Genomic DNA, 27929 nt, shown 5'->3' on the forward strand with positions numbered 1-27929 from the left:
TATTTGTCTGCTTTTAAAGTTACGCTTTTTAAAAGTGTGGCACACCTACATTCATGTTAATGATCATTTCTAACATTATTATGGAAAAGGAGGTAATATGCATACTTTAATGATCCAGTCCCTCTAAGTAATGCTGCTAACTTATAGCCATATTTTGGATTACTAGTTATCTTATTACACGCAATCATTAAAGATTTTAGAGAACAAATCAGGAAGTGAAAAATCAATGAATTTATAGTTTTAAAAGGGGAACAATAATTAGACTGGGGCATCTGCCATATTGGATGCACTAATGTGATATTAACAGGCCATGTACAAGTCACACTGCCAAGAATTTCCTACACCAGTTTTATTTAAAACACAAATGTCTTTCTCCGTAATGACTAATGGTTCAAATGATGCTGAACATGAATGATTCAGACACAGATTAATAATACAAGTGCTTTAAATAGGATACAAACAAAATCATAAAAAATGAAAAGAATAAAATGGTTATTTACAAAAGGGATTAAAGATCTTTGTGCAGATCTCAAGAATGAAATGGGGAAGGGGGAGGATGCAATCGGTAATGGAGTCAGAACTTTCCATGCTTGGCCTTGGGGAGGGGTCCTCATACAACAAATACTTTCAATTGCAGAGGGAGGGATGGGGATTGTGTTTATTTTTTAAAACTTATAAATTTCACAAGTTACTTTTGTTTGTGCATAACCATTCAGACCTCAGCAAGGCCAAATGGGTAGTCCTGTGGCATTCTCCACCCTCCCATGAGATTATATGAAGTTCTCCTTTTGATGAGCCGCCTACAACAGCAGTTCCTTAGGAGCCAATGTGACAGGTGGGTCAATTTTCCCTGTGGGAACCAAGATACCACCTACAATGAATTATAAAAATGGACAAATTTTCTTTCCTTTCTTCAAAATACCGTATGAACACATATTTACAATGCAATATATCGCCTTCTGAGAACACAAGCCTGGAGTAGGCTTATTCTAGCATAAGTCTAAAACCCTTGAGGGGATGTGGAGAGGACGTCAACAACAACAACAACAAAAAAAGTCAATGCGGAAATAGTAGGAAAAATCATCTACAAAAATGGAAGGTACACAATACACCTCCAAACCATCTCAACATCCCTGTTACAGCGGGTTCAGTGTATTGCTATGGTTCACATGTGAAAATCAGCAGCTGATTCGGCTTCCTTTCTAGGTGGTTAAGAGTAGAGAAATGAGCAAGAGAATCTGCTACAACTGCAGCAGTACAGATTTAAAAAAACCAAACCAAACCAAACCAAACCAAACCAAACCATAACCCTTCACACAACTCCTGGTGATTCAATGCCAGTGGTGGTGGAAAGGCATTGGGGAGGGAAGAATACTTGGACAGGGGAAGAAATTTTCAGGTTGAGAAGAGGGTTCTTCTAATCATGTCACTTCTTTTGAAGAAACCAGGGGATCCCAGCAACACAGTAGTTATTGGGACCACCGAGGCACTTTCAAGCAAAAATGAAAAATTATTTTAAAATTACAGTAGTAATAAATAAGCTGTTGCTAGTTAGAAGCCTTCAGAGTAGCAGAAGCACCATGTTATTCTGGTTTGCTCCCTGTAGCTGCTTAGCCCTCTCTAAAGCTATGTTAACAGTTTAAATACATTGTAAAAAGACAGATAATGTAACAAAAGCTGAGTGTACTTTGCTCAGTGGCAGCATGAAATTTGGTCCTTGAGAGTAGTAGCAGCTGTCTTCATCTTTTCCAAACTCCAATAACCTTTCATGTATCCATTCATACACACAACAAAGAAGACCCAAAGAAAAAGCCAGAATTAACAAACCTTAAAGCTTTAAGCTCCGTATGGCCCCCCAACCCAATCTCATCTCTACTTTCTCTCTTCTTTTTTTTTAAGTGGGAGAAGGAGGCAATAGGGGGGTAGGGTGAGACAAGGAACTTTATCTCAAAGCTAAACAATAATAGACAGGATGGCTGCCCAAAGGCCTTCTCTTTAATTTTACCCACAGGAGGCCCAAATAAGTGTAGATACTTCTGAGGTATGCTTCTGATTGGGGCAAATCCTGACCTAGAGAAATAGTCACCTCAGGCAAATTTTATAATAGATGAAACAAAATTCAGTTTTTTTGTGAGTTTTTTTTTTAAGTGATCTTGTCACCACTTTCAGCTATCAATCATTTCTGACAGCTCAAGTAGAAGGTCGTCTTCATCCTTTCCAGGATCCAGGTCAATTTCTGCTTCCAATTTGCCTCCTGAGATCTCCCAGATCAGTTTCTCAAAGTCATCTTCCACAGAGAGGGGGGGCTTCCCTGAAGAGGCAGAGCTGAGCCGGCGGCTTTTTGTCGCCACTTGGGATGAAGAAGGACTAGATACTTCTGGTGGGGGGGGATCAGAAGAAGCTTGACTTGGAGGCAGATCAAGACTATGAGAAGGAAAGAGAATTCATTATTACAAAGCTGTCTTTCCCCACTGGTTGGCTGAATTCATTCAGTCCCTAGGATGCCATATTAATGTGGAAACTGTTTCTGAGTCTGATAACAGTTCATTAACATGGAGCCAAACATCTTATTTAGGACACTCAATCAGGTGCTATCTTCTGAATACCATGAGCAATGTGTGACACTGACCTTCAATCCATTTTCTTACAGTATTCTGGGGTTCACTGAGTAGTCTCATTCATAAATTATTGGCTTGAATTTGGATTACAAGAATCGTTTGGTGGCAAGGTTCTCCAGAGATAAGAAGTAATGGGAGCACAGGTATTTATAGTGACAAAGTTTGGCTAAAAGAAATAAAAAGAAGTTTTACCTGTTTGGGGTTTTCTCTGTCTCAGACACAGTGACTGGTTTGTCCTCAGAGAGAACTGGAACGGTGGCCTGTAAAAGTACATTGTATGTCAATGTCCACTTGCCTATTCCAGGAAGATAAGCAGTTCTCCTGGTCAGCCCTTACTCAGTGCATGGGTCTTAAGGACAGGGGATACAACCTTTCAACTCCAGGAAGATAACTAGTATTTGCTAACATAAACTTGTTCCTGCGATGAAACAAATGTTTGTTTTAAATGTTAATTCTTTTTACGAAGACAAAGAATTCATAATGTAGACAACTGAAGTATTAAGAAATAGCAGGACATACTGTAAAAAGTTAGAGACAGCAGAAGCAGACTTTCATTTTTTCTGACAGACAGAAAATTCCCACTATGGATCAAAATAATTTCCTTACCACAGCTGCTTTTTTGCTTGGGATTTCCTGAAAAATGCTGCTGGAACTGAGCGGCTTTACAGCTGCAATGACAGCAGGGTGGACTTCGGCAGCTTTGCGTTTGGCGGCCAATTTAGGGGCTGAAATGACTTTGACCACAGATGGCTTGACATTAACCTTGGGTTTGGCTACAGGGTGAAGATGACAGCTGGTTAGTATTCTGACTGCACAGACAGCAGTTAAATAGAGGACACTAGGCGTAATGGTGCTGAAAAATGGAGACGTAAACATGTCTAGTCACATAACTGACATGATGCATGCATATTTAACCTATCCTCTTAAATGACGTGCTTGCATAAAGTTGTTCTTGCTGTTACAGTTTTGGCGTACGGTTTTGATAAAGCAGTCACCACTTAACTTTACAGACAACCACCACGTGCTTCTCTCTAACGCAAAGTTTTTCCATTATTAAGGTTGTTGATCACTTCCCACTTCTAATGATTCAAGTGAAAAAGAATGGTTTAGTAGAAACAACACTGGAGCCAGAAGAGATCAGGTTTCAAGGACCAGCTCTGCTTTTACATTTGTATGAATCTCAGTTTCCTGGACTACAAAAGGGGAGTAACCAAGAATTTAAACCACTTCCCTTCATGGGTTGTGAAGATCAAGACTGTTACTGTACATAAAGTACTTTATAAATGTAAACTGCATATACTCAACATGAGATGAATGCGGTTAGGTGGCATGATGGATAGAATGCTGGACTTGAAGTCAGGAAAATGGGAGTTTGAATCCTGCCCTCAGACGTTTATTAGCTGGGCGACGACTGTCCTTAAGATCAGTGCCCTCAATTTTAAAATGGTGATAATAGTGTATGTGTATGGGTATGTTTACAAACCTTAAAATGATATATAAATCCTAACTACTATTATATTGAAGTTCTGTGTAGAAGACTAAAAAAATCTGATGGCAAAGAAGGGATTTTCATTTTTTTTTCTTATAGAGGTTAGGACTTTTGAAGGTTAAAAAAGGATATTGGAAGGGAATGGCCACCTGGACAGAGGAAGTTAAAGACTGCAATTTAGTTTTTGGCTGAAGATATTGAAATGACTGACTATTGGCTAGGAATGAAATGAATCATATTAGGACTTGGAAGATCATGTTCACCTGAGCACTAATAACTTAGAGGGTTTAATGATTTGTTCAAGAACACTAAACTGAAAATGAAGATGGATGAAAAAAACGTCTAAACTCTGAAGTCCAAACTGTATGAAAACTGTCACAACAAATTAAGAATAGTAGAAGTGGGGAGACAACAATATTCATGGCCTCAGTCTGAATCATAAGGAGCAAAGAGCACTAGTTCTGGATGTGGACTAGACCTAGCTTCAAATCTCTGTTCTGATACTTATTTTCCTGTATGTCTTTGGATAAGTCACATATCCTCCCTGGGTCGGTCTTCTCATTCATTTAAGAGGAAGTTGGACGATATGGCCTCTAAGGGTCCTTCCAATTTTAAGTCTTATCATCTTATAAATCTGAGATTTTAGTGCAAGGATCATCTCCACAGATATCACCACCGGAAAAAAATCCTGACCTTGGCCCCAGGGGACCTGAGGTGTCCCACTTTGCTATGAACTATTTGTATTACCTGATTTCTTTCCCTCCATTTTCTCATCTATAAAATGAGGGGTCTGCCTGTGGTATATGTTCTCTAAGGTGCTTTTCCACTTTAAATCCTATGACCTCTATAGGTTACTGGTACCCAGTGGACTTGTGGCTGACCCTAAAAGCATGGACTAATGAAGAGTTTAGGGATACCATGCTGTAACTCTGGAGAAGAAAAGTATTTTTCTTTTTCTTCTTGAATTTTCAAAACATTTTTTCCTTCTTTCCACCAAGTTCAGAGGACAAATGAAATGCAACCTGTTAACTATTATTCCAAGTGAGTCAGTGATTCACTATATAAAGAACCCCACTCTTCAGGACATACTATATAAAACACTCACCTTTACTCCTTTTTTCCAAGGGCTGTGCTGCACATTTCACATTCAGTATTGAATCCCCAATTCCTGAAGTTTCTACCTCTACTTGCTGGGCTTTTATTGGCATGCGTTTTGTCAGGTGGCAGGTGATTCCTAGCACGGTATTCAGTTCTGATTTCTCTACCACTTGGGTGTTACCAGGCGCTGCTTCTTCCTGAAGGGAAGTTAAAACATTTTTCTCCTGTAGTGTTTCCATCTCTTGCTGTTTCTGCATGCGCTTCTCTCTCATGATATCCTCAAATTTCTTGACTTGAACTTTGGAAATGCCATCTCCTGTGGTCTCATCTAAAGGCTGTGAAGAAACCTGCAAAAGATCCAACGGAATTGAAAACTCTAGCATTTTTAGACAAAAGACTATGGCCAAAAGAACTAATAGCAAGGTAACAAAAGATTGACAGTATTGCTTTCAAAAGGGTGGAGAACAAGGAGATTTCTGTAATGACCAGTGTGGAATACATAATGTTTATCTTTCCTGCACAGTCTAATTGATATGTACACTAAAAAACTAGTATATCTCCTAGAAAATTGATTAAAGGGGCTTAGAAACATCTTTCTAAATCCTAGGTTACCCAGAAGAAAACAGTGCCCTTTAAAAGGGAGAAGGAAGGAGAAAAATGTTTACTTCTATTCACCAACAAGCAAAATACCATAGGGAGTGGTTACGATATTAGGAAAAAAAGGCATTTATTTGGAAAGTAATTATTTGTAAACCATATTGATCATGTTCTCACCTCAACAGCCTCTGTTCTGGTCACACCAATTCGAGATGTGGTTTCACCTGCTTCACTAAGTTTCTTCTCTTCTTTTATACCTGTATTCAAATCAAACTCCAAATCATTAACCTTCAAATTCAGGCCAGTTTGTGTTGAATTAAATCTTTAGCTTAATGGATACCTTGGTTGTATAGCATAGATTAATTTGCAAACAAAATAATTTTGCTACCTGTTCTTTTGGTGATGCGGAGCAGTCGTCTTATGACTGGAGTAGTCTCAGGCTGTGGCTGGGCACTGGGGCTGTTCTCAGCAGTCTGTTGTACCCTTAGTGCCTTTTCCTGTTTGATCTCCTCCAGGGTTTTTATATGTACTTCCTGCATAGGCTTTGTTTTACTTGTAGGCTCTTCCAGCTGCCCTTTGCTGGCAGTGGTGGGAGGCAAGATTACTGGTTTCTTAGACTCACTTTCTATTCTGAGCTTAATAGAAGGGTTTTCCTTTTCTGCTTTCTGTCTCTCTTCCTCCTGCTGCCGGTGTTTCTTTTCAGCCAGGACTTCAGAAAAGGTTTTGATTCTGATAGCAGAAGAGCTCCTCATCCCTAAACTGGAATCTTCGGTCTTAAGGGGTCCTTCATTCTTGATTTTGCTTTGCAAGTCTCCTCGTTTTTGGCTGGCTCTCTCAAGACGTATTTCTTCTAGTGTCTTCACATGGATCTCTCCACCTTTAGCAGATCGTTCTGCTAATACCAAAAGCAAAAAAAGAATGACTTTTGACGTTATTATGCAGTTTTGTACTACCTGAAAGCTGTTTTCTAAATGGTAAACTAGTAAAAGACATTTGATATTATGAATCCAGTATTCAAAATAGTAGGTCTCTGCTATTAGTAGTAAATAGTTATCTACCACAAAATCTACAGATTAGCCATGCTTTCTGAAATAAAAATAAATTTCTGCTCATGCTAAACAACAGCTATTTTTGACAAAAATATAAAGACATCAGATGCTTATGTACTAGAAATGATATTCTCCTCTCTTAGAGAAAAGAGACAGTAAGTGAAAAATGTCTAACAAAGTGAAAATAAAGACTGGAAATGGGAGGGTGGAGGAATAGAGAAAATGGAAGGGAAAGGCAAATTGAATTATTTATTAGTGAATAAGGACAACTGTTGTTTCAAAATCTAACCTCTAATCTGGCTTGAAAGGCCAAATCAGAGAAAACATATATGTTGTTATGGGAAGTAGGAAATAAGGGAAATCTGTTTCAGGAGCCATTACCTGTTGTCTCCATACTGTTTAAATCAGCTGGCATTCCTAATCTCTCCTTCAGAGACTTAGAAACTTGAACTGAAAAATGAAAAGAATAAAATAATAAAAGACACGATAAAGACAAATTTGCTGGCAGTAGAACACAGAATTATTAAACTAAGAATTCTCTTTGGTATCTAATTGAATTTCATGTGCTCCTCTTTTCAATTTTCATAATGAAATTGACACTTTTCTCTTACTGCCAGTACTCTTTAATTTCCCTGGGGCTTCGCCTTTCCCATTTATACATCTACTTCTTTTCTCTCAAAATCTCCCCTTTCTAGTCCTTGACCCCACCAATCTGATTCCAACAAAATGATTTCTACATCAATCACATACCTCAAGTATTCTGGAAAATAAATTTGAAAAACTACTTCTGCACAACTGACAAAAAGCAAATAAACTGATGGACTTTGGGAAATTATTTTGTCATTTAAAAAATCAGGGAAAGGGAAGGATATGGCCCTAAAAATCCATCATCTAGTTTGCCTGAATAGTTTGGGAACTGAGAGCCCCGTCAAACAAAACTAGTGGCAAATGTAAAGATGTAGTAATTTTAAAAATTTATAAACAAGTACCTTTCTTTGGTGCTTTTTCAGTATTCATTTCTGGACACTCAATTTTCTTTCCAAGTCTTTGAGCAAGGCTTCGTTTCAGTGGAGGGTCACTGTCAACACCTTTTAGGCCAAAGGAAAATATGAATTTGGTTGAAACAGTTTTGTTTTTTTTAAAAGAAAAACCACAAGTAGGAAAATATAAACAAATCTATGGAGATTAGTGTCCTTTTTTCCGTTTATATGATAAATAGTAGTTTCCTTGGAACTTGACAACTCCACCTCAGAGAAAGTAATGAAATTTTCACAGAGTAAGATGGTGGGACAGGGGAGAAAACAAGATATGAATAACTTTCAATATGGGAATCACAACAAGCTAATAACTAAAGCCAAGACTAAGAATGTGCAAAAAATTCTAACTGGCTAACAGGTAAGTTCCAGTAACCAAAGTAACACCACAAACAACTAAGAAGCTTATAGAATTTCAGAACTGGAAGGAACCTTAGAGATCAGTGAATATAAATCCTATCCTTTTACAACCAAGGAAGATGAAGCTTGGAGAGATAATGTTTAAATAATTGGGAGGAGAAAGTCAGCACCAAAATGTAGGCCTTCTGATTCCTAGTCAGGAGCTCTTTGCGTGATATAAGTTGTTTAAATAGCAATTTCTAACGTTTAAATTGTTTTCCAGATTGTCAAAAACTAAACTTTCCTAAAGATACACTTGAAAGACTCTAAAGCTAGTAAAAAATAATGTGGATACTATGAGCCTCCAAGAGATTATTTTTACTAGCTCTAGGCAGTATTTAGGTTTCAAAAGCATTTTATACACAGCTTTGTATTTCTAATAGCAAGATCTGAAAAACTTCACTAAAATTATAATTATCTTTTCTTATCCTTTGGGGACTTGGCAAATAAAGATATAATTTAAAATGGTAAAGGAGTTTAAAAGATTTATGCATAAAAATACTACTACCCCACCCCACACAGGCACCATTGAACTGTCATGCCTACACTACTTACAATGGTGTGAAGGGAACCTCTGAAATCAAGAGTTTCCCCAAACTTAGGAAATGTCACCTTCACAGCAGGAGAGCTACAGAAAGCACCTCAATGGTCTTTCAAAAAAGACAGGAAACAAATGGGAGAAATTATTTTAGTTCTATTTTTTAAATGAAAAACATACTGCTAAGAAAGGGAAGTTACTGATTAATAAATGGGAAGTTTAAATACTTTTGAGCTAGCCAAAATCTTTACATAAAAAACATACTAAATCAAAATTTTATCCCTCTTCTAAAATACTTGCTTAAAATTTTCTTTTTACAAAGAAAAAGGAAGGGAGGAAGAGTACTCATGGTCTTTTTAGCTCAGGACCTTTTAAAGAACTATTAAGAATCAAATTAAAATTTGAACTTCAATGCACATAACTGTTGAAAAGGTGAAATAAATATGGGACAAAAAGAATTTGGAGAAGTAAACTTGGTGGTAATGTCCTTAAGAACCGTATAGAGGACCGGTGAGACAACAGCAACAGCTTATTTTTGTAAGGGAAGTTCTAGAGGAGGGATACTGCTTGAGATATTTCTGATACATCACAGCTTGTCACATATGCAAAAAATACTTGCACAAAATATCCTTACCTGAGAGCTTCCGTTTCCCTAGCCTTTCTGTAAGACTCAGTCGTACCAAGGGCTCTTCTCCTAAAATGGCAAACAATAAATAGCTTAATATTTATTATCCTTAGCTACCATTAGTGCTTGGTAAATACAGGGCACTTGACAATAAACCAGAAAATACTAATAGTTTAATACCCAAGATGATAACAAAAGCTGACATTTGTGTGGCACTTGAAGGTGTTTTTGAAGTGCTGAAATACAACTTCTCACTTAACCATCCAAAACTGAGTTAGATATTGCAATTATAATTAGTCTAATTTTCAGAGGAGAAAAACAAGCTCCAATTAGAAGGATCTGCACTTGAGTCTTTCCTGATTCCAAGTCTGGTATTCTTTCCACTATACTACTCTACAAGACAGATTTTTGGTTACATCTTTTGTTTTTATGTCACCTAGACTTCTCCCGTATCTCTCCTCACCTTCTTTCCCAGAGAGCTACCCTCCTATAACAAAAATCCAGAAACCCAACGAACACAATGAAAAAAATTTGACATTGTATGCAATATTCTTCCTCCTTAGATTCCCCATTTTTGCAAAGGGACGGTATTAGGAGTGCAAGATAAAAGAATTTTAGTGGTCTCAAGTAAATAAAAACATTTCAGCATATTAAATAATATGACAACATCCTAGAGGTCAACTGTTGGAGACGTGAAACAATACTGAAATCTACTCTATAAAATACAGCATTAAGAGTCAAGTAATACAACATCAGTTCATTCGTGTCCTCTACTTCATAGCCATAAACTTATGTCTTCAATTCAACAAATATTTGGGGGCAGAATTCTACACTAGGCACTGTAAGAGAGAGAAAATTTAGAAAAGGTATTGTCTCTCAAGCTTGGCTCTGAAGAAGAGATGAGAAAACACATTTCCCTAGCTTCTTTGCAGAAGTAAAAGACTATGGGCATGTAATACTACATGTACTACTAGACTTAGCTGATGTGTTGGGTTGGGTACAATTTCAACTAGAATTCTTGAAAGAGATGAAGCAAGAATTAAAAGAATAAAAAGAAAGAAAATATGTTTATAAGCCTGTTTACAGTAATATCAGGGGAACAGAAAGAGTGAAACAGATAAGTGATAACATAGATGTTGAATCAAAAGTTCCACACTGGTACCAATGAAATTCAACCTCCCCCCGCCTTAAGAAAAAAAAAAAGAAGCTAGAGGAGGGTCTTCAGTGCAGTAAGCAACTCCTCTTTAGATGATCTATGGATGAACATGGACATAAATCACACAGAATGAGGTGGTTACTCTCTGCATAAATGAAGGAAGTCATCATGAATTTACTGAAGCATCAAAACACTAGCCAGACTTGACAGTGGATTGAAGAGCAAAGGTGAAAGGGAGAAAAAGAATTAAGAAAGTACTATATTTTCAACCATAGAAGACTATACAAATTTTTATGTCAAGGACAGAAAAAAATGAAGTCAGAAGGAGCTACAGGTTTAGAGGTAAAGATTTAACTAAAACAATTTTTTTTTTTGGTTTTGGATATGCGTAGGGATAGCTCAGGGATCTGTGCTTGACCCTGTATTATTCACTATTTTTTATGAATGACTTGAATGAAGGCTTAAATGGCATGCTTATCAAATTTGCAAATGATAAAACTGGAAGAAATAACTAATAACCTGAAAGCAAGTCACAATCCAAAAAGAATTCAACAAATCAGGACCGTGAACTGAATTTAATAAGATGAAATCTGAAGGGATAAATACAAAGTTTTAAGCCTAGTTTCCAAAAACAATTTCACAATGGAAAAGGCATGAATAGACAGAATTTTATCTGAAAGAGATAATGGAGATTTTATTGGACTGTAAACTTTATATATGTGTGTGGTATGAAAACCAAAAAAACTAATGAGACCTCAGATTGCATTAAGTGAGTTAAAGTGCTTGGAATAGGGTGGGAAAAAGTAGATGGAGGGAGAAGAGGAGGTAAGGAGTGGAAAGAGGGAGGAGGTAGAGAGTGAGGAGGGAGTGAGAGGGGGAGAGAGAGGGTGGGGGATGGATACTTCTGTTGCACTCTGCTTTGTCAAGACCACATTGGAATATTGTGATCAATTCTGGGTACCACATTTTAGCAAGGACATCAATAAAATGGAGAGTTCAAAGGACAGCAAACCAAGATAGTGTGATGGCCTTGAATTCATGTCAAAGAAGAACTGGCTAAAAGAACTGAATATTTTAAGCATGGAAAAGAGCAGACTTGGAGAGGGGGGGAAGGGGGTGGGGAACTGTTTCCAAGGATTTGAAGGTCATACAGAAGACCTATTAAACTAGTTTCCACAGGGTATAGAGCTAGAAGCACTGGGTGGAAGCCGCAAAGAGGCAGATTTACACTTAACATAAGGAAAAACTTTCTAACACTTAGAGCTATCCAAGAGTAGAATACACTATGTAACCTTCCTCAGCTACTAGGCATCTCATTCTGAAACTGTTCTGTATTTATTTCTGTATATATCTGATATTTACTCGTGTGTATGTGTTGTTTTGTCATACAGGGATTGTTTCATTTCTATTTCTGAATTCTCAGTATCTAAGAGTGCCCTACACTGCACAAAGCAGACCCTTAATAATGCTTCTTCACTGACACGTTTCTCATATACATCCCTTCAACTCAAATGCCATCACCCTAGCTCAGACTTTTTATCACCTCTTGCCTGGACTAACTGGCCCATAACCTGTCTCCCTGTCATTAGACAGTCTTTGCTCTTATCCATCCTCCATACTATTGTCATCATTCCTCTGCTAAGACACCACTGCTTACTGAATAAAACAGAAACGTCTTAGCATGGAATTAAAGGCTTCCCTATAACCAGATGCTAATCTATAATTCATGGTAGTACTCTTCAAGTACTTTAAACTCCAGATAAACAATCTGTTCTTCAATTCTGTCTTGCCTTGTTGGCTCCACGTTTCTGGGCAAGTTCCATTTTACATAACTGCAATGGATTCCTCTTTGTTAGAAGCAGACTGTTTGATTCATGTACAGAGTAACTCGAGGGTGAGTATAACTCCTCTACAGCATGGGAAGATCTGACCACATTTGAGCTCAGCTTTGGTCCAGAGGTCCCACCTGAGTTTGGAGAGTGCAGAGTGGTGCGCACTGACTCACTCAGACATCCTGGTATTCACTACCACTTCCTCTGTTCACTTTCTGTTTTGGGGTTTTTTTTTGGCCTTTTACCCACCGTGCCCTGCTAAAGATGCTATTATAAGGTGTTGTCCAAAGTTCTGTCATGGGCCTTCTTTTCTTTTCCATCTAAATCATTAATTCTCATAGATTCAATTACCTCTGTGCAGGTAAATCCCAGACCTTTCTATTTAATCTTTCCTTTCAAAGTCTTTCTCCTGAGTTCCAGTCATCGATGCTCTTTGGACATCTCAAACTGTATGGCTCATTGACCCTTCAAAAGATCTAGAACAGAATTTGCTATCTTTTCTCCAAATCTTTCTCTTCTCAATTCCCGTGGAGGGCACTACCATCCTCCTAGTAACTCAAGCTTGGAATATTGAGATCATCAACTCTTTATTCTGATTCACCCCACCTAACTAGCCAAATCTTGTCATTTCTCTACCTTTATAACACCTCTCATACAGAATCCCTTCTTTCCATTTACATAGTTACTATCTACCCAGTACAAGCCCTCAACACCTCATGAATGGGCAATAGCTTTTTAATTAACATCCTTGCTCCTACTCTCACTCCGCTTTAATCAATCTTCCAATTAGCTGTCAAGTGATTTTCTTAAAGTACAAGGCTGACTATGCAACTCCCCTACTCAAACTCCAAGTGGCTCCCTATTAACTCCCAAATATAAACTCCCAACACTTAAATCTCTTCCCAGCCTGGCCCTTCCTCCCTTTCCAGTGTTCTTATGATTAACTTCCCTCAATTTACTTAACAATTCAGTTATACTGGTCTGCCAGTCATATTTCAGACATGGAGATCCATTTCCCATCTCTGTGCCCTTGCACTGGCTTGTCCTCTATGCCTGGAATGTACTATATCCTTAGTTGTAGTTTTCCTGGCTTTCTTAAAGATTCAGTTCAAATTTCACCACCTGCAGGAGGCTTTTTCCATCCTCCCGATCTACCAATGCCTTGTCCTGAGATTACCTTCCATCTACTCTGCCTATATATAATCTGTACCTAGTACTTTACATATCTCTCCTATTAAAATGTGAGCTCCTTGAGGAAGGCAGAGGTGGTTTTTTGCTTTTTTTTTGTGTATCTTCATCATTTAGCACAGTGTCTGGCACACAGTATGCTGCTTAATAAGTACTTGCTGATTGACTCCAGGGAATGGAAGGGAAAAGATTCTCATTAATCAAGAATTTATAAGAGCTGAAGAGAAGTTTGAGATGCCCACAGAGCCCCCAGAGCTTCGGCCACTGCTGAGAAGGGAATCAGGTCCTCAAACATATCATTAGGCAGCTAAAAGACAGGTAAAGACATGGCTTCCCCATGGATGCTGTCACTGTCCTGGCCCCAGAGTGTGCTTTATCCCCTCATGCACTGGTTATTGGAAATCTCTCTTCATCATGCAGCCTTTTAAGACACCATTATCCTTATGTGAAAATGGCACCAACTTTACCCTTTTGTTACCGTATCCAAGAAAATGAGGGTTCACTACCACTGTGGAAAAAAGAAGTGCCTGGATCTAATTATGTCCACTATACTTGTAAAAAAAAAAAAAAATACTAGTATCTATTTTTTCTTCCGTAGGTAAGCAAGTCAAATGTTTGCTAAGGTGCTTTCTGGAATTTTTTGGTCTCCTTGTTGTGGCAATTATTTTCCACTGGTTTAACTTGTGGATGAATTAAAGTATTTCAAGGTTAAATCTTTTTAAACTGTACACTATATATTCTTTTCTTATTATAAGTTCTGATCTTATCAGTTCTAACTTGATGATCCAACTATGCACACAGATGATTCAGGAATAATTCTCAAGTCAGTAAGTCTTTTCTTGTCTGTTAAAATACGATTAATTTCATTCTTTGTGATGTTATTTGGTAACTGTCTAACACTTATCAATGACTTTTTCTGAAGAAAGTATTAATGATATTGAGATAGAAGGCTTCTGTACAATCAAGTATTTGGCCTACCATTTCTTTCTCCTGAATGATATTTTCCTGCATATTTCTCCTCATCCTCACTTTCCCCATCATTGTACTGAATTACCAAATAAATATCAGAGTATACACTGATTTGATTTGGAGGGTCTTAAGTTCTTTGTTGAATTTCTCTACCACTTCATCTTCAACAACCAGTTTTGGTACAAAAGTTGAAATTATTTTCATGGTGCTCTTTTGACAAATATTTATCCTAAGTATTGGAACACATAATAGCCAAATATCCCACGAAATATGTGGCACACTATAAAACTTGCTCCAACTACTTTGTCTCTACAAGGAGTTTCTGTGATCTACCCATTTACTTGCAACTTCCTTCTTTCTTCTGGTTTTATGGGAATAATGTTAAGAGTGATATGATTCAATAATTTTTGCAACATATCCACTCAGTTGTTGGACAGGGTTGTCATATTTAAAGGACAAAAATCAAACTCAAGTCTGACAGTCTAAAAATCACGTGGTTCTTAGCAATCCCCTTTTCTGCTACTCTGTCACCATTATTATAGAAGCAAAAGAGGGTTATATGCAGGAATGAGGTTCATTTTTCATTGTTTCACAGGTTGCCATGAACAAATTTAACTACTAGGTAGCTTATGTACCAGTGATGTGCATCTGCGTTCCATCTTTCATATAACTTCAAAGTAATCTCCCTAGGAGAAAGGACTGGTCATTTTACTCCCTTGCTCAAAAACTTTGGTAGCTCCCTACTGCCTCTACAAATAATATAAACTCTGGCTCCAACCTGCCTCTTCAGCCTTATTTCACACTACTCTCTACATTCCAGTCACACTGTGCTATCTCCTACCTCTGTGCATTTGTATAAGTCATCTTTCATATCTGCAACATGCTCCCCTTTCATCTCTTTCAGAATCCTTCTATTTCTTTAAGGTTCAGCTCCTGGAACACCTCCTCCATGAAACTTTGCTTGATTCGTCTACCCTGCTCTTACCTGTTAATGCTCTATCCATACTCATATGTTCCCAGAGCAGCTTCTGGCCTCTCTGCTCTCCTCACTCTCCTAGCCTATGTTATATTTTTACCCTAACAGAATTTAAGCTCCTTGGGAAGAGGACTCTTTCATTTTTGTAGTTGCATTCCCAGTGCTATAAACATAAAAGTCAAGTTTGTCCTTTTGATGTCTTAATACACACTATCTATTGAACTGAATCTTTCTTCCTGAAGGCCTAGTTGAGGTGCTTCCTGCTTCAAGACACATGAGATCCCCCTCTAACCTTCCTTTCCCCCAGATAAAAGTTATTTCCCTTTCCTTGACTTTCTCAAGCTGTTCTAGTCAACATTTTCCAGGCACTTACCTATTTCCTAAGATATGTTTACACCTTTTAAAATGTTATTTCATAGCATTTGTGCATCTCTCATCCCTCCTATTAGACTAAGGTCCTTGAGGGAAGGCGCTGTGTTGTTTTTTAACCTTTGTATCTCCAGTACCTAGAAGCCATTTAACTATTTACAGAATTGATTTAAAAAACAGCTGTCTGAAACTCCATCCCGCCTATGTATTTATTTTGATTGGGAGATGTTACATCACCGAAATAAATATAACTCCTGACTTAAAGAGCCATCTCTTTGCCAACAATGACTCCCTTTCTCATCACTGTCTTCCCATCCTATAATGCCCAGATCAAACACTATTTTTCCACAAAATCTTCCCTAACCAGCCCAACAAAAATTAATTTATCTTTCTTATGAATTCTTACTGTACTTTGTACTAATCATTTGTTATTACCTCTTATTGTAGTAATTTGTGTGCAAATTTTATTTCCCCCATTAGGTTTTAAACTCTTTGTGGGCAGAGATGATTCTATATACTCCACAGTGCCCTGCATATGGTAGGCAATCAAGTATTTGAATGAGGGAATGAATGCATACAGCATGGAAAGCTCAAAAAAATTACCAACATATTCAAAATCATCAACATCTTTCTATCTGCAGATCCTTCAACACAGACAAAGTGGTAAAACATATCTTTGCTCTGCCAGCTGTGCAAGCAGGGCAGTGACAAATCTAAACCCAACTTACACCTCACCTTGTTTGTTGGAGAGGGTCACTGTCCTCACCACAGTTCTCACATTCTCTTTCTCAGGACCTGGAATGGGTTGAGGTTGAAGTAGGTGAGCAGATGCTCCTGAAGGACCTTCTGAATAAAGCAAAAAAACAAAAACAAAACCATTTGTGGAAAACAATGAAACTACTTTTAAGCCTGAAGACTTTAAGTATCTCATAGTAGATCTTCATCAGTAATTCGCTGCTGGGTCCACGAAGTGACTGGTTTTGTCTATAAAATAAGATGTCTACAGAACCAAGAAAGTTATTTAGCAACATGTAGTAAAGAGGAAACAGTGCTGGCTTTGGACTCAGAAGATCTGGACTTGAGTTCTGTCCTATCACTCATTAGCTGTGTCACCCTGAGCAATTCATTTAAACTTTCAGGACCTCAGTTTTCTTATCTGCAAAATGAGAGGGTTGAATTAGATAATATGTAAGGTCCCTTTCAGTGCTAAATCTATATTCCTATAAGCCTACTAAAAAGTATTATTTTTGCTAGCATAGGACAATTTTTAAGCTAAGTGTTTTTTTTCCTAATCTGTAACTCTAAATGTTGGCTGACAGGACATACTGTTTACACAAAAGAACCAACAATGGACTAAGATTTGGAAGTTATGGGTTGTATTCTACATCTGGCATCAACATACCTTATAACCATGGACAAATGCTCTTTCTGTACCATAAGATTCCTTACTCAGTCAAATGAAGATAATTATCCTAGCTTTCTTTTTCCCAGGGATGCTGTGAAAATAATTGAAAGAATATACCCTATACTAAAAAAGACACTAATAAAATTAAGTGTTACTGATGAACCTGGGCAAGTTACTTAACCTGCCTGCCTCAGTTTCTTAATCTGTAAATAGGGAAAATAAGAGCCCAGGGTTGTCATGAGAATCAAATAATATGTGTAAAGCACTTTGCAAACCTTAACGCTCTATATAATTACTAGCCATTATTATTGTTGTTATGATGGTTGATGACGATAATTATGGTTCAGGATATTAACCAAACAAATCAAGACAATAGAAGAAAACTCAACCTGAGGAATGACAACCTTAATACAAAGCCAGATTTACCAATTTTTATGGTTTTTCATTTGCCTTTCTTTGAAATCCTGTTGTTAAATGATGAAGAGGCTTTCCCTTTAAACTTAGTTCTTATTATATAGGGATCAATATAGAGCCAGATTAAATGTGTAAGGCAATCTTTAGCTTTAGAACAAAAATGACCCTTCCAGGAATAAAAAATAAGCCATGAAAAACAACTCATTCATTTTAGTTATGTTCAGAAAAATTATTATTTTCAAAATCAAGACAACTTTCTCTGTCAAAAAATTCTCACAAACTTTACCTCCTTGCTTTTTAGATTTTTCCTTCATTTTCTTTGACTTGATTTCTTCAAGCGTTTTTATTCCAAAATTCAAACTATCACCTACAAAGCCAAAAGAGGACTTATGAGGAAATGAAACAGTAAAGAGGCAGGGTCTACTGTCTAGGCCATTTTGGCCAGGATTTCTTCCTCCCTAAGCCACTAACATAAGCAAATAGGAACTTTATAAAAAAATGGGCAGGAATTAGTGAATATTTCTGTAAGACTTATGGCTAAGAACAAAAGTTCATAACCAGAGGTCCAAGAATCTGATTTTAAAATATTCTGATAACTCTATTTTAATTGTTTTCCTTAATAATACTACATATTTTATTTTATGCACTTTAAAACGTTATTTTGACAAGAGGTCTAAAACATAAAAGATTAAGAACCTCTGGTAAAGGGTCAGCATTTAAAACCTACTCTTACCTTGCTTTAAACCAACCCCGGGTTTCCGGACGCCAGTTATGCGTAATCCATTATGAACTTCAGGAGTTGGTTGCAGAACAGGTGTTTTGGTTTCATCTCCTTCCTCAGAAAACTGATCTAGAGAACAAAGTCAAACAAAATTTAAAATGATGAAGACTTACAGTTTCTTTCCTGATTCTACCTCTGACTCATTGAGTGATTTTTTTGTTGAGTTGCAGGTTCTACATCTCCAAAATAAAGTTGATACTTACCATCGTCATCTTCATCATCATCTGCAGCATTGATTACAACTGGAGGATGTGTGGGACTGGGAACATTTTCTGAACTTTCCACTTTCATTACACCCCGAAGCTGGGGAGAGGGGTTGGATGGGACAGACAGTTTATTCTGCTGCAATGAGAGCTGACTAGCTTTCACCTCTTCATCAGGTGACTCAGGCACAATAGGTAAAATAGCTAAAAGTGAAAAGGCAGCAGTAAGTCAACAAAAATTGAAAAACAGAACTCCAAATTACTTTGTCTACACATACTAGACCAGCAGTTTTCATAAAACTTTCTTATGTCCTTTTTAGTCTCTAGTTAGCATATATGCTCGAGGTGAATTAGCTGTCTTCTGTTTTGCAATTCTCCAAATTCCAGAAGAAGTTGCAAATATGCAACTGTATTCAACATATAAAAGTCTGAACAATTGTATTTGCTAATTCTTAATTTTATGAATTCTAAAAATCAGAACTTGTGTTAAACAAGGTAGTGGCAAGAAAAAATGTGGTAGACAACACCTCAAAATCTATATTACATTTAACTTCTAAGGAACAGATTCTCATTTACTTAGTTTTATTAAATAGACGATGTAAAATTCAAGTCAAATTAATTCAACAAATGTTTAATAAGCGCTTACTAATTAGTAGAACACAGTGCTAAATGCTGGGAGAAATACATAACTTGGACAAAACATCCTAGTTTTTAGGGAGCTTATAGTCTAATTGGGAAATAAATTACATAAATTATTATTTTAATAACACAACAATACACAGGAGGCAAACAAGTGAAAGTGTTATGTCAAACTGAGAGAAAGAAGAGAGAAATGTAACATACAGTGGGGAAAATCAGGGAAGCTTTCATGGATGACAGTATCTGATTGAATTTTTAAAGGTCAAATGGCTGAAAGGGAAGGGCATTGTAAGAACAGGGAACAACAAAAGCAAAGGCTTGAAGATAATAAAGCACAGGACCTATACAGAGATAGTGAATGGTCCAGTTCTAGTTAGAGTATCGTACACATAGAGAGGGCAGTACTACAAGATAAGGAGAAATATGTGGTTATACCAGACCATGGAAGGTCTTGAAAATCAAATTAAGGACTTTGACCTTTATTTGCCAGGCAACAAGGAGCAATTAAAGGGGTCTGAAGAGAGAAGTGACATGATGAGATAAATGTATGAAGAAGACAAATCTGACTGTGAGATTAAAAGGAGACAAGTGGAAATGAGGTCTATTAGGTGGCTTATATTAGAGAAGCAGCAGTACAAATAAAAAGAGGGGACAAATCCACCCTCAGACTTCTTAAACCTGATAACCACTTGTTGGTCAACTGATTCAGGTAATATCATTTGTCAAGAAGCACTTGTTAAACACCAACTATGTGCCAGGTACTGTGCTAGAAGAGACAATATGTACACATATAATTACATATGAAATGTATACAAAATAAATGCAAGATGATTTAGGGGAGGAGGCAGTGAGCAGCTGAGGAGATCAGAAAAGACCTTGTGTAGGAGGTAGCATTTGAGCTGACCTTTGAAGGAAGTTCTACTAGGGATTATGAAAGTTCAATACAGGAAGTATTTTAATCACAGCTGCAGAATAAAGATGGGGCTTCAGAAGAGAAAGGCAGATATTGGAATGAAAATGCTACTTAGTGATTAAGAAAACAATTTGGATTTGGGGTTAGAGCTTAAAATAAAGGAATGATAAATGCTCAGTCATAAGTAGAATACATTGTGTAAGGCCTGATAAAAATATTTTTGTTTGGAGTTTTCTAAATCTTACCAGAAAGATTTTAAATGGAAAAAAGAGAAGGGAGAAAATTGCTTACATATATCTACTGAATCACAAGGAGTAGGAGCTCCAATATAGGAAAAATTGCAGTAGAAACACCCAGAAAATCATGGGAGAAAAAATGCAAAATCCAGTAAGGTAGACAGCAAAGTAAACAATAAAACAAAAAAGTCTGAGGTCTCAGATCCTACACAAAATATGGGCAATAAAGTTGGTTGTTGTCTTTCATTCTCAAAGAGGACCAAAATGAAATCACCATTGTAAACTGAAATTTCAGTGTGTCTGACTGTGGCTGATCAGACCAATATGACCTCAAAAATGCTCTACCACAGGTTGGGCACAGGTAGTCCATGTGAATATTTGGGGTGGACAGCCCAAATTTGCGCATCCTGCGTTTACATTATGCTGTCTCAATTCTGCTTTGCTCAAAGAGCACAGCACCTTTCCTTATGTGGACAAGCCATGCTGAGCAGCTCTGTGCCAGTGTCTCCCATGTTGCACAGTCAAATCCAAAGTTCCTGAGAGAGACCTTGAAAGTGTCCTTGTATCATTTCTTCTGGCCACCATGTGATTGCCTGCCCCATGCAAGTTCTCCACAAAATAGTCTTTTTGGCAAGCATACATTTTGCATTCGAACAACGTGGCTAGCCCATCAGAGTTGCACTCTCTGAAGCATAGTTTGAATACTTGGCAGTTCAGCTCTAGCAAGAACTTCAGTGTCTGATACCTTATCATGCCAGGTGATCCTCAGAATCTTCCTAAGACAGTTCAAGTGGAAGCAATTCAGTTTCCTGGCATGGCACTGGTAGACTGTTCTTGTTTCACAAGCATATAACAATGAGGTCAGCAAAACAGCTCCACAGATCTTTAGCTTCGTAGTCAGTCTAATACCTCTTCTCTCCCAAACTTTTCTTTAGAGCCTCCCAAACACCTAGCTAGCTCTGGCAATGCATGCATTAACCTCAATGTCAATGTGTACATCCCTGGAAAGTACACTACACTAAGGTAAGCGAACTTATTCACAGCATTCAGAACTTCTCCATTTGCTATAACCGATGGTTCCACATATGGATGGTGTGGTGGTGGCTGATGGAGCACCTGTGTTTTCTTGGTGTTATTAGGCCAAAATCAGCATAGGCAGCAGATAATTTGATCCATACTTTGTTGCATCTCAGCTTCAGAGGCTGCATTGAGTGCACAATCATCGGCAAACAGAAAATCATGCACCAACACTACCTCCACTTAGAGAGCTTAGAGAGAATCAGGATTCCTGGCTCAGCAAGAAGGCAGATGAAATTCAGTTTTATGTTGATAGTAACAATCCAAAGCCCTTTTATGATTCTGTGAAAGCTATTTATGGACCAAAAACTTATGATGCATCATAACTACTCAGTGCCAATGAAGTCACATTGATTAGTGATAAGGACATGATCCTAGAGAGATGGGCTGAACACTTCCATAGTGTTCTCACAGAGCATCATCAATCAATGCAGAGGCCATTGACCATTTACCTCAGGTTGAAGTCAGTCTCTCCTTAGCTGAACTTCCAACTGAAGAAGAGGTTTTGAGGGCCATTAGGCTCCTTTCATGTAGCAAAGCACCTGGTGCTGATCCTATTCCAGCTGAGATTTACAAGGTAGGGGGACCATTGGCCATACAAAAGCTGACTGAAATTTTCCAGGTTATATGGCAAGAGGAGGTTATCCCCCAGGAGTTCCAGGATGCCTCCATTGTCCATCTCTATAAGAGTAAAGGGGATAGATTGTCCTGCAACAACCACAGGGGGAATCTTTCTCTTAGTCACTGCTGGCAAAATTCTTGCTAGAGTCCTCCTTAACAGGCTGATCCTTCACCTGGAAGATGGGCATATACCTGAGAGCCAGTGTGGCTTCAGAAAGGGCCAAGGAACAGTTGATATGGAGTTTGCTGCCCGACAACTCCAGGAGAAATGCCAGGAGCAGAACAGAGATCTATACACAACATCTGTGGATCCGACCAAGGCCTTTGACATTATTAGTTGTGAGGGCTTATGGAAAATTATGTCAAAATTTGGTTGCCTGGAGAAGTTCCTCAATATTGTACGTCAATTTCATGATGGCATGTTTGCCCAGGTCCCGGATGGACAAAGCTCTCGTGCCTTTCCAGTCATCAATGGAGTAAAACAGGGTTGTGTGCTTGCTCCCAAGCTTTTTAGCATGATGTTTTCAGCCATGTTGACACATGCTTTCAATGTGAATGGACACGGCATCAAGGTCAACTACTGTATTGACGGTAAGTTCTTCTATTTGAAAAGGTTACAAGCCAAAGGCAAAAGTAAACTAAAGCAGGGAAACCAAAAACCTCAAAGGTATCACCTTTGGTGGGACAAGATCCATGACTGCAAAGTAGAAACAAAATTGCATTTGTAGATTGAGAAGTTATAATTAACAAAAAAGAAATGCCCCCCCCAAACACCAAAGCACTTTTTAAAGCTATAAACTGCAAACAAAAACCAAACAGTGGCACACAAATGTAATGGCACATTACTGTGCCCTAAGAAATGAGGAACATGCAAGAACTGGAAATCAAGGGAATGCCCATAAACTGGGGAATGGCTAAATAAATTGTTGTATGTGAATGTAATGGAATGGTATTGCGCTATAAGAAATGACCAATAGTCGGACTTCAGAAAAACATGGAAAGATTTATATGAACTGTTGCTGAGTGAAGTGAGCAGAGCCAGGAGAATATTATACAAGTAACAGTTACAGGGTACGAGGACTGTTTCTGATAGACTTAGCCCTTCACAGCAATGCTAGGACCTAAAATATTCCCAAAGGACTCTTGATGCAAAATGTCATCCACGTTCAGAGAAAGAACTATGGAATTGGAATGCATAATGAAGCAGACTATTTTCTCTTGTGTTATGGTGTTTTCTCTCATGGTTTCTCTCATTTGTTTTAATTCTTCTATGCAACATGACTAATGTGAAAATGTGTTTAATAAGAACGTATGTGTAGAACCCATATAAGACTGCACGAAGTCTCGAGGAGGGATGGAGGAGTGAGGGGGAGAAAATTCAAAACTTATGGAAGTGACTGTCGAAAACTGAAAACAATTTAATTAAATAATGAAAAAATAAATATTTTTTCAATTAATTAAAAAAAAGAAAAGAAATAAGGAGCATGATAAATCTGCTGCAGACAAACCAGGAAAGATTTATGTGTACTGATGCAAAGTGAAATAAGCAGAGTCAGAAAAGCAAAAGCAATCTATACAATGATTATAACAACATAAATGGAAAGAACAATCACCAACCAATCACAACTGAATATTTCTAAATTATAAAAACTAAGCACAACCCCAAGGTATAAAAAGATGCTCCCCACCCCTCTTCTGCAGCAAGGAATAGCAAGGGGTGTGGCACATTGTACACAGTATCAGCTTTTTTCCCCAATATGAGAATTGGTTTTGTTGAATTTACTTTCTCTTTTAAAAGATTTCTTTTGATCTACAAGAGATGTCTTTGTGGACAGGAAGGGGAAAGGAAGAAGGATATAGGAGAAACTGTAGGTGATAACAAAACAAAAATCTATAAAATTCATTTCTTAAGAAAAGATATGTTCATCTGAGAAAATCCAGAAACTGGATAAGGAAGCATGAATGAAAGTAAGTGTGTGAAGATCAATGGACAGAGAAGCAGGAATGATATTGGCATTGGTGTACTTCAGATCTCCTGGAAAGAAAGACCAAAGAGATGGGGAGTTCAGGTATATGAGGAGAGACTTCAATTATCGTGGAATCTGTTAGAGTTCTCTCCACTCAAAGTAGCTGATAAATTTTGGTTTGCTTAATTATAGTATCATTTTTCAAAAGAGTGAAGGAAGAGAGGAGAAATAAGATTGGGGTATGCACGTGGTATAAAAACAAATGGTATTAATAAAATTTTATTTAAAAAAAGATTAAGGAAGCAACAGTTATTGCTGTTTCTTCTCCTATTCCCCTTCGTTAGAATGTAAGCTTTTCAAGGGAAGGGATTTCTTACTTTTGTCTTTGTTTCCCCAACTAATACAGTGACTTGCATATAGTTGGTGTTAAATAAGTGTTTATTGTCTTGGCTTGGATTTAAGTTGGAGCTGATAAATTCAAGCTTCTTTTGAAAATCTTTGTGGGTGTGATACTAAATCAAGAACAAAAAACACTAGACTAAAAATGTGTGAAAATATTAAAAATAAAAACAGGACTTACTTTTGCTTGGAGGTAGGAAAAGGCCTTCAACATAGCGTCCCCTGTTGTGATGAAATGCACAATTTAGTTTTTGACATCCCATTGGCTGGTTTTCCCAGTAGCATGGAATCTCACTCCGCTTTTTCTGTAGAGAAAAAAATAATCAAGAGATAAATCAAAATATGAAATGGGATTATCTTATCTTCAAAGGACAATCAAGAATTAAGAATAGCCTCAACCTGAAGACCTCCAAAGAAGGGGAATCACCTTTTAAGGAAGTTAATTTCACTCTCAGGAAGCTCTAACTGTTCATTTTTCCTGACATGCAGCCTAAAATGGTCTTTGCACAACTTCCACCAATCTCCTTTCCCCAGGGGCCGAACAAAACAAAGATAATTCCTCCTCCACACTTCTCTTCAAATACTCGAAGCCAGCAAACACATTTTCTCCTTTCCAGGCCAAACACCCCCACTTCCTTCAAATGATCCTCACACAACATGGACGTGTGGCCTTAACCATTTTAGTTACCATCCTTGAACTTTTTCCAGCTTAGCAATGTCTTTGTTAAACTGTGGTGCCTTGAACTGTACACAATAGCCCAGATGAATTCTGACAAAGAGAGTGTAAGGGGAACTCTTATCACCCTATTTTTGGAAATTACGCTTCTCCTGATGCAGCTCAATGTCACATTAACATTAGACTGCTGACTTTATCTGCCTTATAATCTACTAAAGCCACCAGACTTTTTCAGAATTGCTTTCTAATCATTCTCTTTCATCTTACTATTTGTAAAGTTGATTTTTTTGTATCCAAGTGTATAAATTCATTAGATTCAGTCCAACGCTCTAGCCTGACAAGATCTTTCTGGATCTTGACTATCATCCAGTGTGTTACCCCCTCCCAGCTTTGTGTCATCTGTAAGTGTGATGAAATTATCTATATCTTGATCCATTTATAAACAGCAAAGGCACAGGAAAAAGCAAACATTCCTAGAGTACTCTTCTGGAGACTTTCTGCCATGTTAACACCAAACCATTTACAACTACTCTGAGTTTAGCTATCTGATCAGTTCTGAATGCATCTGACTGGATTACTGTTTAATCCCTAACATGCCATCATCTCCCCAACTATATCCACAACATTCTCCATATCTACTCTTTCTACTTATGAGCCAGAGGAGCCAGTATAGCACATGTGAAAACAGCATTAGAATGGTTGCACAAGCTGTGGTATGGGAATGTGATGGAATACTACTGTGACATAAAAAGTGATGAAGGGGGATGATTTCAGAAGAACCTGGGAAGATATGCATGAACCAACACAAAGTGAAGAAAGCACGAGCAGGAAAACTTACAAAATAATAAAATTATTGTAAAGATAATCAACTTTGAAAGACTTAGGAAATCAGATCAACACAATGATCAACAGAGTACATACTGATCCTCCTCCCCCCTTCTCCTCCTCCCTCTCTCTTTCTCTCTGTTATATTGGACTATCCTCATCTGTAACAGTTTTATTTTTCTTGCTTCCTCACTGGGTAGAGGAGGGAGAAAAGGGAAGGGAGAATTTAGAACTTCAAGTTAATTTTAAAAAATAGTGCTGGATTTGAAATCAAAGGATTGGGAATTAAATTCCAGTTCTGCCACCTGCTAGCCATGTGACCCTGGGCAAGCCACCTTAACCTCTTAGTGTACTGGGCATCTCTCTAAAATTTTAAGTTGCAGAAGAATTGTTGTCCTACACTGATAAAGGAAGATTCTTCCCTGGGCTTCCCCACAGTGATACAATCACAGGTCTAGACAAAACAAATAAAAACAAACAGCCCAAGATCTAAGCTTTTAGGAAATTAAAGGGGTAGGAATCTTAAAAGATCATTATCAGTAATATGTAAAATATTAAAGGGGAAAAGAAAATAATGAAATATTGACTGTTAATTTTATAAAGAATCTCAGATGCATTAAGAAGAGTATAGAGCATAGAATATTTCAGTGTTGAATAAAACCCCCCTTTCCCACACACACACACAAAAATCACAAACACAAAAAGATCAGATATTTTTACTTGCAAAGACCTGTAAAGACAATGAGCAATTATTCTTTTGAAATTCCCAAATGAGTATTATAATCATTGTTATTTTATAGATGATGATAATAGCAATTATTTAATTGCCTCTTGCTTCAAAGCCCACAGAAATTCAATGTCCCAATTCAGGATCTGATGTTAATTTTCCTTGTTCTGAGGTTCTCTGATTTAAAAAGACTTTACTACCTCTCTCTCAAAAGCAACTTTCACAGCATAGGTTGACCTACTGTGGTGAATCCTGCTCTGTGTTCCACAATCATGTGACATTTAACCTGTTCAACCTTGTAGATCAGTACAAAAAAATTTGTCTGCTCATAAAAACGTATGCCAGCTTGTCCTACTCCCTTTCCTCATCATCAAACTACACAAAAAAAAGGAAATTAAAATTTTTAATTGTATCACCACCCAGTGTTTCTGGTCTCAGGCTACTGATTATCAAAAGTCTCTAAACTTTGACCACTTACATCTATTTCCATGTGTCGGAACCTGCAGACCTGTCGAAAACAGCGCCCTTCCTGCCACAATGTGCAAACGGTCTCATTTCCTAGGGCAGCTTCACAATGCCGGAATGGGCAGCTATCTCCCTGTAACGAATGTGAAAGAAAAAAAGAAAATAATTATGACCTAAAAGATTCACACACATCTATAAATGTAAAACTCTGCTGCTCCGTGATAAGTATTTAATAGGGAAAAGAGATAAGATAAAAAAAAGTTCAAAGAAAGTAGTACTAATCTAAGGGAAAAAGGTTCTACTCTGCAAAGATTTCTTACAGGTATTTCTTACAGTTATTTCTATTTATTTCATCTGAAGCCTAAAGATCTAAGTATAGATTCAGAGTCAACGAAAACACAAGTAGTAAGAGTGGTAAAACCTGAAAAATATTTAACCAGTAGTTTAATTTCAACCTTTCCTACAATAAAGCTAATTCTAGATATAAAATATCAAGATACTAGACCAGGAGATCGGCCCAGTCACATGTTCTATACCATAGGCAGTACAACACTGTTAATACTCTGAAATCAAGCACCATTTTGGTACAACAGGCTGGCTATATGTATTTAGAATCAACAAAATTGCCAGTGCTTTGCTCAAAA

The 27929-nt window shown here is 37.5% G+C and overlaps 1 protein-coding gene across 7 annotated transcripts in view; it reads right to left on the reverse strand.

Annotated features, from left to right (window-relative positions):
* Nucleotides 1-334: 334 nt before the first annotated feature.
* Nucleotides 335-27929, reverse strand: part of ZC3H11A (zinc finger CCCH-type containing 11A) — a 37534-nt gene continuing 9939 nt past the window's right edge. For 4 of the 7 annotated variants that reach the window (XM_072648131.1, XM_072648130.1, XM_072648129.1 and 1 more), the window contains 15 exons: nucleotides 27299-27418; nucleotides 24774-24897; nucleotides 18741-18944; nucleotides 18490-18606; nucleotides 18043-18123; nucleotides 16673-16783; nucleotides 9457-9516; nucleotides 7841-7939; nucleotides 7233-7301; nucleotides 6191-6697; nucleotides 5980-6059; nucleotides 5213-5552; nucleotides 3225-3391; nucleotides 2811-2878; nucleotides 335-2424 (listed from right to left, as the gene is read on the reverse strand). In XM_072648131.1, coding sequence (XP_072504232.1) covers nucleotides 2166-2424; nucleotides 2811-2878; nucleotides 3225-3391; nucleotides 5213-5552; nucleotides 5980-6059; nucleotides 6191-6697; nucleotides 7233-7301; nucleotides 7841-7939; nucleotides 9457-9516; nucleotides 16673-16783; nucleotides 18043-18123; nucleotides 18490-18606; nucleotides 18741-18944; nucleotides 24774-24897; nucleotides 27299-27418 — 2406 coding nt within the window. In that variant the 3' untranslated portion in view covers nucleotides 335-2165. The remainder of the gene's footprint in view (nucleotides 2425-2810; nucleotides 2879-3224; nucleotides 3392-5212; nucleotides 5553-5979; nucleotides 6060-6190; nucleotides 6698-7232; nucleotides 7302-7840; nucleotides 7940-9456; nucleotides 9517-16672; nucleotides 16784-18042; nucleotides 18124-18489; nucleotides 18607-18740; nucleotides 18945-24773; nucleotides 24898-27298; nucleotides 27419-27929) is intronic. The other 3 variants (XM_072648134.1, XM_072648133.1, XM_072648135.1) reach the window with 1 other exon arrangement.

Source organism: Notamacropus eugenii, chromosome 2 (genome assembly GCF_028372415.1).
Source record: "Notamacropus eugenii isolate mMacEug1 chromosome 2, mMacEug1.pri_v2, whole genome shotgun sequence".
In the NCBI taxonomy this organism is placed as follows: domain Eukaryota; kingdom Metazoa; phylum Chordata; class Mammalia; order Diprotodontia; family Macropodidae; genus Notamacropus; species Notamacropus eugenii.